This window comes from Sphaerodactylus townsendi, linkage group LG07 (genome assembly GCF_021028975.2).
Source record: "Sphaerodactylus townsendi isolate TG3544 linkage group LG07, MPM_Stown_v2.3, whole genome shotgun sequence".
NCBI classification, from domain to species: domain Eukaryota; kingdom Metazoa; phylum Chordata; class Lepidosauria; order Squamata; family Sphaerodactylidae; genus Sphaerodactylus; species Sphaerodactylus townsendi.
In genome coordinates, this window is record NC_059431.1 from 69350909 (window position 1) to 69365149 (window position 14241).

Sequence of the window (14241 nt, forward strand, 5' to 3'; positions counted from 1 at the left end):
AGACAGCCAAGCAAGCAAATATAGTCCATTATATGAAATGTCACAGATTGGGAAGGGACTAAGAGAACATTCGTATACACAAGTTACTATCTGCGATTTTTATTCTTAGCGATGGGGTGCGAGAATAAAGATCTCTAAACAGCGGTGGTAAAAGTAACAAAATGAATGTAATAATGTAGGAATTCTTTGTTTGGGCTTTCAGAAAACATCTACCTGGTTGAGATTGACATGAAAGCGAAGGTTGTTTACATAGTGATTTGGAGTACTATTCTTTATTCTATTGAACACATAGAGCTGCCTTGTATGAGTCAGACCATTATTCCATCAAAGTAGATATCTCAGACTGGCATCAACTCTCCAGGGTTTCATCTCACCTATGACTGATCCTTTTAAGTGGAGATGGCAGGAACTGAACCTGGACCTTCTGCATGCAAATTTATTTAGTATTATGGTTATTAGCAAGATTTTTACTTTGCCTTTTCTACCCTATACGACCATCAAGTTGGCTACAATACAATACAAGTTTTTGCACATTACAATAAAAATTTGCACATTAAAATCTCATTTAAAAGAACATTACAACCAACAGGCAAATAAATCATTACAACAAGTTAAAACCAAAGTTTGAAATAAGTACAACAGATAAAAACAACAGTTAAAATATCAGGGAGAAAGCAAAAAAAAAGGACCTGATAGCAGAAGTTGCAACAGAAAGGGATAGGTGAATCTCTCTGGGGAGGGTGTTCCAGAGTTTTGGTGCCACTACTGAGAAGGCCCTCTCCTGTGTTCCTGACCACGCATAGTTGCTCTACCACTTAGCCATTTATCTATTTTATTAATGTTATTTATAGTCTGCCTTTCAGAGACTGAAGGTGTGAGTCAATACAATCAACAGAATGGGACAACCCATGAACAATGTAATAGGATTTGGACTGCAGACTCTAAACCCAGCAAAAATCTGAGCAGAGTTGAAACAAAGCATAAGTATTAACATGCTGCATTAAACAATGTAGAAATTACATAATAAAACTGTATTTACAGCAAAAGACAATATGCCCTTGATGCAGTATAGACCACAGTCCCTATCCCTTTACCAAAATATCTTTCTGAATGATGCCATTTTAGTGTAGCCCTGTTACCTGTGTAAAAAGCCCTCCTCAGTAATTCAGTTTTGCATAGTTTCCTGGGCAGTTGCTGATTTTGCCCATTTTCAGAATGGCATCTGTAGAAGGTTCTGCTCAGATAAGAAAAGTTGTTGCGTGGGAAGGGGGGGGGCGAAGCGTAAGGAGGGGAGAGGGCGGGGTAGAGGCTATCCTGCAGATATAAGGGACCAAGGTCAAAAAAGACTTTGTATATGATAGCCAATATCTTAAATTAACCTTGGTAACTGATGGACAGGCAATGCAGTGGCTGCAGAATGGGAGTTATATGAATGCTCCACCTAGTTCCCAGTAACACTGAGCTGCAGTGTTCTGCACTGGAATCTTCAAGCTGATTTTGAAAGAAGACCTATGTAAAGTGCATTAGATCAGTCAAATCTCACTGTTACCATGGTGTGGATCAAGACGGCTAGATCAGCCAAGTCCAGGTAGGGGGCTGTGACGAATTTGCCCACCCTGAAGGGTTGGTGTGTGTATTTTTATGGCCCTGTGAGACAGGCCTTGGCAGATGCCAGAGAGAGTCAGTAAACAGCACACTCCATATAAGGAGCCCCTACCTGATTGACTGGCAGAAAACGTAGTTCACCTGGTGCCACAGGTAGAGGGAGCTAAAAGGGTTGAGTATATAAAAGCAGGAAGAAGCCTGTGACAGGAGTTCAGTTCAGATTCATAGTCTGACAGAGAGATCTGACTTAGCTGTGTGCTGACAGGAGTCAGAGAGCTCTATTCATTTCATTTCATTTTAACCTTTAATGGCATATAAAGAGCTCTATTCAAGCTGAGGAGGCTTGCTAGATTGTGGAAGCCCTGAGTTTTGGTGGAAAGTGACCGCCAGTCAGTGGCTAGACAGCTTGTCTGTCCAGACCTAGAGTCTGTCCAACCCCAGTTCCAAATCCAGACTGGGAAGTCAAGTCCAAAGGGGCAGTATGGCCTATCAGGGGACTAAAGGAAGGAAGGTGGCTTGTGTATGCCAGGATCCTTCTAGACTTAGACGTGGGATTGTGTGGGAACAAGAAGGGTGTGTGGATCAGTAGTAGAGGCTAGTGTCTGTGTATAGAAGCTAGAAGCTGTGTGCTTAACAACTAAGAAGCTGAAACCTATGTGTGAGTGAAAGCTTAAGTAACTGAACCTCTTTAAGATAAAGAGTGAAGTGGCCACCTGCGTGTGACCAAGATAAGAAACTGACTGAAACATCCTCTCAAGTATAAGCTCTAACTTTCTGTAACCACAAGCGTTTAAACCTCTCTAAACCAACTGAGAAGCCTTCCTTTCTGTTTAAATAAACTTAAAATCTGATTTCACATTACCATAAGTGCCAGTCTGAATCTGTGTGCCTAGGAAGGGGTGGTGCCTGTCTGCATTTAAAGCCAAAACCCTCTCTGACAGAGTTTCCCTCTATTTTTGTTAGAGGCTCTGGTGTTTACTCCCTCAGCCTTTTGGAGTGTAGGAGGAGGGGTGTTGGCGGGCCAGTGACCAGTACACATATATTGGTGGCCCAAGGCTTGGCGGTAATCAGTGACGGTTAAACATATACCGTAATTGGTGGCAGCGAAAGAGAGTGCCGTATGTGTCAGGGGCCATCTTATTTTTCTGTAACTGCATTAGCTTGTTTCTCCAGCAGTAGTGTTGGATCCAGTATAACACCTAAGCTCTTCATCAGGTCGCAAGGGTCAGCTAAACCCCACTGACCCTTGGTAGGTGGGAAACAGTGTCCTTCAAAATCTCTGCCTTTCCAACCAGCACTACCTATGTCTTGTTATGATTTATTTTCAATGTATTTACTCTGAGCCATTTCACTACAACAGACAGGCGGTGATACTGATAGGTGGTGATTCAGGATCTCTACCACATCAGGAGATTTGATAAGCAGCTATAGAATTGGGTGTTGTCAACCTACTGATGACAGCCAACCCCCAATATATGAATGATTTGTCCTAAGAGCTTTACACAGAAGTTGAATGGAATGGGGGATAGGACTGTACCCTGTAGAACTCCCCAGGAGAGGTCCCACACTGATGACAACTGGTCTGTCACAACAACCCTCTTAGTCCAGTCTGTGAGGACTTATTTCAACCAGTTCAGATCTACAAATGATTCAATGAGATGGCATAGTCCATTATATCAAAGGTTACAGAAAATCCCAGTAGGAACAACAAAAAAGAATAATGACCTTTGTCTACGTTCAGATGGAAATAATCTACCAAGATCAATAGTGCCATCTTTGATCCATAGTCAGACCTGAAGCCAGACTGAAAAGGGTCCAGGATAGATAAGTACCCAATAAAATCTGGAGCTAAACAGAGACTGGGTGATAATTATCCACAATTTTCTGTACGTTTGGGCTTTTTCAATGTAGCAGTCAGATAATTGTTGACTGGCTGATGGAAGATACCCCAAGTTAGTTATTGATTTATGATGGATGTCAAAGGCTTATTAACGTGGTGTTTACATAATTTTAGCAACCTGGGCACAGATAGTAGCCTTCCCAGGTGCCAAGACTGTCAACAGCCATGGTCCATACATAAACAAGATTATTATATTATTATATTTCTTCTGACTGACCTATGTCACAACCAGTACTCAAATCAATGCATATAAACCATATATTTATCAGAAAAAATACTTTGCTAAAGTATCAAATGAGTTTGTTTCTGCGTCAATAAAGGCTAGGATTTAGGAGTCAGCAAATGCTGACATGTCTTTAAAAAACTAGGAGTAATATTTCTTCACTGCTGCTACAACTAATTTATAGATCTTCCATTAAGCTGCAAAACACATTCAATCAGATTTAGTGTGAGATTTTCCACCAATACTGTTCTAGACATCTCCAAGGTCTCTTCAGGTCACCCAGCTGTATGGTAAATCAGGGAACCAGGTTTACTCCAAGGACAGAAGTAAACAAGGTGAAACCTTGTCAATAGCTTCAAAGATCACCACATTCCAAATTACCACTGCAGCTTCAGTGGAGCCAGTGTTTGAGATCCTAAATTTCCCCAGAACATACTAGAATCCAGTAGGATCTCTGGCAGCCCAACCCAAAAGGGGGGGGGGGGACGAATTCCCCTCTGAATGCTGCACAGGCTTCCACTGGCATAAATGCCTCGTTGGGGCACTTATGCTGGCAGAAAGGAAAATCTGCCAGCGGCTGGCTGCAATGCCTGACCTTGCGTCAGTGCTTCCACACCACTCCCAGCATTCCGGGGGGGGGGGGGGCAGGGCTAGCCTTAGACGGCCTCCAGACCCCTCTTGGTTCCTGTATAACAGCAGAGCTGCTGGTGGAGATATGCTATGATTTTCATGGCATATCTCTATTCTCCCTTATAAGGGAGCTGGAGGGTTTTTTTTAAAAAAAATCTTTTTGGGGTTTCCTGCACTGCGGGAAAGCCCTGTGGAACAGGCAGATCTACAACCAGCACCATCCCCGTCCACCTCAGTTCTGGATCATGCCGTACATCTCTGTGGCCAAACCATTTTAACTTTGGACAGCATTCACCCATGCCTTGAGTAAGTACTGGATCAGTTCACAGTTCATTCCAAGTCTCCAACACAGACACCAAACCTTTCCTGAAAGACTCCATGCAACAGATTAAGTGCAAGGTGTAACCTCTTTCAGGGTTGGATCTGTCATGATTTGAAGCAGGCCAAAAGCAGAAAGAAGCTATAAAGTACTGGCCCCAGCAAAGTACCTTCTGTATAGAAACCCTCTGGAACAGTCTGCCAACTTAGACAAGGTGCCTATCAGAGAACTAGGTGGCCAGTAAACAACAGTGTGTCTGACCAATTCTTAATTCTCAACATCGGGAGCAAACAATCAATGTCAGTGATAGGCTGAGTAGGGAGTTTGTGGAAACTGAAGGACTCTCAGAAGATAACAGCCACCCCCTGTCCCTGACCTCTTGAGCAGTGTTGATGGAGGACCACATATCCAGATGGAGTTAGTTGGGGCAGACGTGTTATTCTAACCATGCCTCGTTATACAAGCCAAGTCAATTTTCTGATCATGTGTCAACCCAGACTGATGTGCACTCTTGTGCCTCACTGATTTGATGTTTCACAATATTAATGAAGGCAGGGAGGAAATATAATCAGATCTCTTGGGATGCTGCAGAGGTTAGGTAGGCAGTGAGCATCAAATAAAGGCTACTTTGGAAGATCCCATCCCTATATCTGCCAGATCCTACTTGCATTGGAATAGTGCGTTTGTCAAACATCCTGCCCCAGGTACTTGCACAACATCCACTATGTTTAGTTAATATAATAATGTGTGGTAATTGAAGCTTGGTGCTCCATAGATTCTTTCACTTACATACCAAAACCATCTACATTTTGTTCATGATGAATGATACATTAATCCTCAATTTTTTTGTCATATTTTGGATACTGCAGAATTTTTGAAATCTCAGCATCAGTACAAATTCAAAGCATTGGCTTTTCCACCTATACATTCAGCCTGCTATCCATTGGTGGAGCAGATTAGTGTTTAAGCCGCTCAAAGGAATAGGCATGAAAATGAGAAAGTGCACTAGAGCCACAGCCAACCAAAATAACTATGACTGTTAGACCTCAGGTCTAGTACAAATTAGGTTATTTTTTAATGAACTGTTAGGTTGTTGTGTCCATGCAACTTGTTCAGACTAAGGAAATAATGCAGGATATAAATATTCAAATATTTAAAATTACATAAAATGGCTGTCCACATCTGCAACTGGGGAAAATGTATTCTAGACCACAGATTGAAACTACAGCATCCTTTGCTGTAGAAATCAAGCAATGCCATGCACATGGGGAGAGAAAAGAAAATGGAATTGCAATAACCAGCTGTAGACAGAGGGCAGCTAGGGTGTTTTGTGGAATTTCTGTGCAACGTATAATTTGCAATTGGGATGTAGGACTGAACTAGAAGAAGCAAACACCTTCATAGAGGGTCATGGGACAAACTAACTGTGAATAGTGAACAGACTTTGACTCTGGTAGCTCAAACCATAATCATGTTTATGGTAGCATTTCCTTAGGCAGTCCTGCCATTTGCAGAGATATTCTATTATATAGTGCAGGATTGAAGGAACATCTGTTGCAAAACTAATACAAGCAATGTAAATGTCTTTCCAAAATATCTATTAGCACTTGTTTAGAGAAAGTTATGCGGAAAGGAGCCTTGTGCCTGGTTCCTACATCACTTGAATGTTAATATGTATATATAATATATATAACTATATATAATATATATAACTATACTCTTATATATATATATATATATAACTATATAACTATATATATAACTATATATAACTATATATAACTAGAGCCCTCCTGGGCAGTCTGACATATCTCCTGTTAAGCGACCACTTCCACTCCACCTGGCACACCAAAATTATCAATCAAATAAACAACATAGGTGTATCTTTTGACCAACTCCTACTGATGGATGAAAGACAGGCTTTCGGAGTTTTGAAACAACGTACTCTTGACATTGAAGGGCAGCTTCTCACAGCTGGAGCCTGAAGAACTTGTTCTCCCACATTTTATGGCATTTCACCACCATTGCTGGGTTTTATGGCTAAATATCTGAGTAATTTAATCAATCCACATCTCCGTAGATATTTTATGCTTGCTCGGCTTAATGTGCTACCGACTGCCCAAACAAGAGGCAGATATCATGGCATCCCACAGGAGAACAGGACTTGTTCCCCCCCCCCCCCCCACCCCCCCCCCCCCCCACCCCCCCCCCCCCCCACCCCCCCCCCCCCCCACCCCCCCCCCCCCCCACCCCCCCCCCCCCCCACCCCCCCCCCCCCCCACCCCCCCCCCCCCCCACCCCCCCCTCCCCCCACACACCCCCTCCCCAACCCCCCCCCCCCCCCCCCACCCCCCCCCCCCCCCCCCCCCCCCCCCCCCCCCCCCCCCCCCCCCCCCCCCCCCCCCCCAACCCCCCCCCCCCCCCCCCCCCCCTCCCCCCCACCCCCCCCCCCCACAAGAACCCCCCCCCCCCCCCACCCCCCCCCCCCCAAACCCCCCCCCCCCCCAACCCCCCCCCCCCCCCACAACCCCCCCCCCCCCCAACCCCCCCCCCCCCCACCCCCCCCCCCCCCCACAAGTATAGTTTAGGGAATGCATTTACCAACACCCCCCGCCCCCAAAACAAGCAAGTGCAAGGAGAAGATCCTAGCAAAGGGCCAGGAGAAGAAGGTTCAGTTTTCCCTAGGCTTCCCTGTGAATTTATTCTGGCCAGGCAGTAGAGAGTGGGCTGCATACATACTGAAGCTTTGTCAGTGGCAGTTCAACACAAGGGAGTTTAAGAGAGCATGTGAGGATTATGCTTGAAGAAAGGAAAGGAGGTAAACATCAGACTAATTGAGATTTGCAAAAAAATTGTGGCTGTTAGGTTTGTCTGGTAGATTAACCAGGGTTGGGCAACACATTGTGGATTAAATAAATAAGAACCAGTAACAGCCACAGCTACAGATGTATGTTCATGGCAGTGAATCATGAACCTGTGCACACTCTGTGGAAGGAAGGACTTCCATGCTGAAAACAAAGTGAATGCTGTGTGTATATCATCATGTATCAAGATCACACACCCATGCCAAAAACACTGTATGTATGTCATCATGTATAAGGATTAACATACTCATGCATTCCTCTCATTTACATGCACAGGAATATAGAAGGTTTGCATGAGATTTAGAGGTAGGTAGTATATTATTTCCTACATGGCAGGGAGCACTTTTTCAGCCTCCTGGGTTCAAATCCAAGAAGTAAAATCTGCATGTATAGGAGAACTATGGAAAAGTTGCCTAACATTTCTTGAATCCTGAATGTAAAGCTCTATTTGTAATACACTAAGAACATAAGAGCCTGCTGGATCAGACCAGATACCATCTAATCCGTACTCGCAGTGGCCCACCAGGTGCCTTTGGGAGCTCACATGCAGGATGTGAAAGCAATGGCCTTCTGCTGCTGCTGCTCCCAAGCACCTGGCCTGCTAAGGCATTCACAATCTCAAATCAAGGAGGATCAAGATTTGTAGCCATAGATCGACTTCTCCTCCATAAATCTGTCCAAGCTCCTTTTAAAGCTATCCCGGTTAGTGGCCATCACCACCTCCTGTGGCAGCATATTCCAAACATCAATCACGTGTTGCATGAAGAAATGTTTCCTTTTATTAGTCCTAATCCCCCCCCCCCCCCAGCATTTTCAATGTATGCCCCCTGGTTTTAGTATTGTGAGAAAGAGAGAAAAATTTATCTCTGTCGACATTTTCTACCCCATGCATAATTTTATAGACTTCAATCATATCCCTACTCAGACGTCTCCTCTCTAAAGAGTCCCAAACGCTGCAGCCTCTCCCTCAATCATCCTCGTTGCCCTTCTCTGCACTTTTTCTATCTCTTCAATATCCTTTTTGAGATGTGGTGACCAGAACTGAACACAGTACTCCAAGTGCGGTCACACCACTGCTTTTTATAAGTGCATGACAATCTTTGCAGTTTTATTATCAACTCCTTTCCTAATTATTCCCAGCATAGAGCTTACTTTTTTCACAGATGCCATGCATTGAGTTGACATTCCCATGGAACTATCAACTAAGATGCCCAAATCCCTTTCCTGGTCTGTGACTGATAGCACTGACCCCTGTAGCGTGTATGTGAAGTTTGGATTTTTTGCCCCTATGTGTATCATTTTACATTTTGCTACATTGAACTGCATTTGCCATCTCTGCACTGCACACTTTACATCTGTTAGATTGACTTTGAATTGTAGAGTATTTCTGTTAACATGAAATTTGAAACCATAATTTCCCCATCTCCATCCAGGTATCTTTTAGTTCTGGAAAGTAGTTTTCGTTCTTCTGGATTTAAACAGTGCCAATGTTTGACAGGCAACGAGCACTGACGCCCCTTGTGGTCAAAAGAGAGAACACTGAAATGAAGATAGTTCTAAAGAAGTTGCAGTGGATCAGTTGCTATTGAAGACGCGGATTGTCCGGTTGGAAGAGTTGTCATCCCTGGAATTATTTCAACCATTTGACTTTTTAATGCAGTATTAATTCAGCAGAAAATCTGGGGTTTTTCCCCAACGTTCCTGTCAGCCGCATTAACAGCGATTATAAAATCATGACTTGCATTTTAGTTTTTCAAAATCTATTTTAAAAACTCAACCGTTATCTAAACTATAAATGCGACACGTTTCAAATTAACCTATAGGAAGAGTTATTTGCTGTGCCCCAAACTCCAGTTCCTTCACGGGATTCTGTCCCAGGAAACTCTGGTGTTAATTGAAGGTTTAAGGGACAGGTGCCCATCAAGAGGATTAAGGCGGGCGACAACGCCATTGCCTTTGAAGGTTCCCTTATGTCTCCGGCCAACTTCTGCCCTGTCAAGCCCCTCCCCCTCCAACTCACACTTTCACACACAACCCCCGTGGTGGGTGATCTCCTGTCCTGGAAGCTCTGAAATATAAGCAAGCCGGCGCCCACTTCTTAGGGAGAATTTCCAAAAATTACCCCGTCACATGGAGAAACAATTCTCAAGTCACATTTTGCTTTCCGGCTGCTATTCAATGCAAATCTCAGCGCCTGCAACAAACAACGGCAAAAGTTTCTCCTTTCTGTGTTTTTTCCCCCCAGCACTCCAGCCAGCTCTTCTGTGGAACCTCCTTAAGAAGAGGAGGGGCTCCTGGGGGGCTGCTGTCAATCTCTTTAAGCCTTTCCTTTCAAGCTTTGAATGTGAGCTGCCCACCAGCCCCCCTCGACCCTCCCCCTTTCTCCAGCAGCTCGTAAAAGAAAGAACAGGAGGGGGAGCCTCAACAGCAGCCGGAGCCAATCGCAAGTGGCGAGGCAGGGAAAAGGGGCCGAGCAAAGGGAGGAAAAAAGTGGGGAGCAGGAGAAAGGGCCCGCCAGCCGGAGCGCTCACGCTGAGGGGCCGCGCAAAAGGAGGAGAAGCGTTGCTAATTTTTTTTGTTTGTTTGCTTTGCCATGCATGCATAATGAGGACTGATCAGAGCACGCCGCTGCTGCTGCTCGCAGGGCACTTTTGTATTTAAAGCCTCGCGAAAGAAACCAGCCGCCCCAGAAGGATCTGCAGAGAAAGCGGCTCGGGAGACTCGTCGGCAGCGGGATCAGAAAGAGAAAGGGCGCTCCCTCCAGCCGCTGCCTTTTCTTACGCGGCTCGCCGGCGGGGGACGGAGGCGTGCAGCTGAGCCAGGAGTGCCGTGACCGGCAGCCGTGGCATGTGCGGAGATGCCGCCTGCTTAGAGCGAAGAAAGGAGGTCGGCGAGAGACGGAGCCCAGCGGCACCATGAGCGCAGCAGGAAGCCCCTCGCCCCCCAAGCTCCACTGACCGCCTCGCGGCCTCCGCAAGCCCGAGACCAGGGGGTGGAGGTTGCTGTGCTGCAGCCAGAGAGAAAGAGAGCGAGGCGAAGGTGACGCTGTAGGGCTCTCAGGCCGAGAAGGCGCCGCGCGGATGGATTGATGAGGGCGACCCTCATGCGCGCCCTTGGCAGGACTTTGGGCAACTTTCCCACAGGCAGTCGCTGCGCCCCCCTCTCCTCCTCCGCAGCCTCCTCCTCGTTCGCTTCCCGCCCCCGATTGTCCGGCAGCCGCTCGCGATGGTGGGAGCCCGGCGTGGAGCAGCTGGAGGGCGGCGCCGGCGGACCAGGCTGCTCCCGCTGGCGGCTGGCTCGCCGGTGAGGCTGCTGGTGCTGGTGCTGCTCGCCGCCTGCCCGCCTCCCGGGGCGCAGGGCCGGCGCCTGATCTGCTGGCAGGCGATGTTGCAGTGCCAGGAGGAGCCCGAGTGCAGCTACGCGTACAGCCAGTACGCCGAGGCGTGCGCGCCGGTGTTGGCGGCCGCGGGGGACGGCTCTGCCGCCGCGCCCTCCCCCAATCGGCGGCGATGCCCCAGCCACTGCATCTCGGCTCTCATCCAGCTCAACCACACGCGGCGGGGCCCGGCTCTGGAGGACTGCGACTGCGACCGGGACGAGAACTGCCGGGCCACCAAGCGCGCCATCGAGCCGTGCCTGCCCCGCGGTGCGGGGGGCGGCGGTGCTTCCGGCGGTGTAATGGGCTGCACGGAGGCGCGGAGGCGCTGCGACTGGGACAGCCGGTGCAGCTCGGCGCTGAGCCGCTACATGGCCCACTGCGGGAAGCTCTTCAACGGCATGCGCTGCACCGAGCAGTGTCGCGCCGTCATCGAGGACATGATGGCCGTGCCCAAGGCGCTGCTGCTGAATGACTGCGTCTGCGACGGCCTCGAGCGGCCCATCTGCGAGTCAGTCAAGGAGAACATGGCACGGCTCTGCTTCGGCACCGACGCCGGTGGCAACGGCGCGGGCAGCAGCGGAGCCTCCGACGGCGCCCAGGAAGACTACGACGACGAGGAGTACGAGGAGGAACTCCCGTCCAGAAGCCGGGACGAGCTAGACGAAGCGGCGGCGGTCGCCGAAGCGGGCGCGGCCGGGAGAAACGGCGCCTGCTCCCTTTCCCTCCTCCTCCCCTGGACTGTCCTGGTGGCCGCCTCCATTTTGCTGCTCTTCTCATAGCCGCTCTTGCTGTTCTGGGCAGCCTGGGCTGCTGGCCGCACGGAAAGGAGTGCCTGGCTCCGTGGCCTTGTTTGAGGAGGACGCGAAAAGAGGCCCTCACCCAAAGCGGCCTTCGCCTGTGCTGGACTGACACGGCATTCCCCCCCCCCCCGCCCCCCACATCTCTTTTCCCAGGACTGATGCTCGTTTGAAAGGAGCCTGCCTTAACTCCAGAAGGGAGCTGCGACCTCCTGAAAGCAAACCTCTGGCCACTTCAGTGGAACTCGGCCCCCTCCGTGAATATTCACTGGGACATTCCGTTGTGGAGCACCTCTTGTACTTTCTGTATAAACATTTATCCCTGTTATCTGTGTATGGGCATTTCCCCCCTCTTTCAAAATGATATATGAAAGGGGTGGTACCAGTGTATTGGGTTTCTTCTGTATAAAACTAACCACTGTTCGAAATGAAATCCCTGGATTGTGGAATGTGTTCCCTGGGCACTTCAGTTCCAAACATATTTACTTGGGAATGAGGCCCATTGGTAAGTGTTTGTTTAGGATTGCAACCTTAGGACTGTTACACACATTTTCTGCACATTGGAGACAACATTCATACTCTTGTCATGCATGTGCATGCTGTGTTTGAATGTGTGTACCTGCTGCAGCTTTGCAACATGTACATGCAATGGTTGTTATGGAGTAAATGTTCATGTGTCGGCTTATATGGGTTTTGCCTTATGCTTGTGTACAGAAAATGTGTGTAAAAGCATCCCTCAGTTGCGCTATGCAAATTGTTGTTTTTTGGCCTTTTAGCAGTAAGGAAATGAGTGTTAAAAAATGGCAAAGCTGCTGTAGGTTTATTTCTACACTGCTGAGCCAGCATGCAAATAGTGAATGTGCTAATGGCTGTTCATGAAAGCTGTTAACAGTGAAGATAAGAAAGAGCTGGACTTTTCTAGTGTGCCTCCAAAACCACTGCCTTACTTGTTAGAACTAGTCAGCAAATGGAACAACTCTCCCCCCCCCCCATGCCTATATTCACAACATTCAAAATAATGCCAGAAAGCAAACTCAGTTTTGATGTATTTGGGGGGGTGGGGAGGTTTAAGTAAGTTTGCAAGTTGTAGAACATCTTTTAACATGTGTTAGGTATTTCCTTCATAGCAGACCATTTTATGTAGAGAAAGCATAAAAAGCACAGAAAGTTCATCACATGTGATGATAGTACATCTGTCAATATTAGGAAACCACAGGAAGTTGCAACTTCCCAGCTTGTGTAGAGAGGGTGAAGGAAATGTGTGTACAATTGTCCCAGGTGATGAAGCACATACTGTTTTCATGCCTATTCTGCAGGGATGTGTTAGCGGTAATGTCTGAAAGCAGTTCTTGCACACTCACAATTTCGCAACAAAAGCTCACCAGCAAACATCTCTTCTGCCTCAACCTAGAGGGGAAATGGAAAATGCTGATCTGTCAGCTATACTGAACAATGCAACCTTTGTCTTAAAAGAGCTCTGCACTGCCATCTTAAATAGACACTTTTAAAATTTGACTTGTATGTAAAAATATTCTGAAAAGTTACATTGCCTCTAATCCTATCAGGGGCTGACCTCTGGTAAATCTTATATAAGATGTATTTAAAACTGGGATTTGTTACCAGTTGCTCTAGGTTGTACATAGAATTTTATAAATTGTATACTTTGGGAATAATTTATTTTTTAAGAAGTTAAAAATTCAACTGCACCCCAATTGCAATTTAAATGCATCTACCTTTTTTGCAAAGATACAAATTTCATTTGATATGTGAAGCAAGCAACAGTAATTCCCATGGGAAAAGATATGTACAGTGTATTTTATAGATTTGAAGTTAACTTCCTTATTGTTTTGAGAGTTTATGAACTTTGTAGAATTGTATAAATGCCTTGCTGAACTGCCTTAAACATTGTATTTTTATAGAATGCGTGAAAAGGTTCTATGTTTGAATTATCTATTGCTCGTGTATTTTTATGTGTAAATTAGTAAAGAGATTTTTAAAGAATGAATATAGTGTAGTGTAGTTGTTTCCCAGATGCTTTTGGAAGTCTTCCTGGAGGAAATGGCAACAGATTTGAACACAATTTTTAGTTATTTAGGTCTGCATTCTTCTTAAGTTCTTTTTCTAAAGTAAGCCCATATAATTCAGTGGAACTGAGAAGTGTCTGGCTATGGTATCTTAAATGATTATTGGTAATTCCTTTCCTTATTTTAATGGATAATTACTTTAAAAAAAAAACCTAAATGTAGCTTGGGCAACCAATCTGTCTGCTGAATGTCATTAGGCATTTAGTCTTCAGTTGTGTTGGCATGGAAACTTGCTATTGTTAAATCTGGGAAGAACAATTCCAAGTTTCTTTTCCAGTAATGCTGTTTGTCTTTATACAGAAATATAATTCTAAGAACCATCGTGTTCTTTGAAGTGAGGAATTAGTATTGATATCAGAATCACAGAAAGTCCAATAACTGTACGCAAGATTTGTTCCTGCAGTTACAGAAGTGTTATTCTATCAGTGTGCACACAAATA

At 46.2% G+C, this 14241-nt stretch overlaps 1 protein-coding gene across 1 annotated transcript; it reads left to right on the forward strand.

The window, feature by feature from the left end:
- Positions 1-9985: 9985 nt before the first annotated feature.
- Positions 9986-13722, forward strand: GAS1 (growth arrest specific 1). The gene has a single exon (XM_048503780.1). It carries the CDS (start codon positions 10767-10769, stop codon positions 11697-11699), a length of 933 nt encoding a protein of 310 aa, XP_048359737.1. The 5' UTR covers positions 9986-10766; the 3' UTR covers positions 11700-13722.
- Positions 13723-14241: the final 519 nt, after the last annotated feature.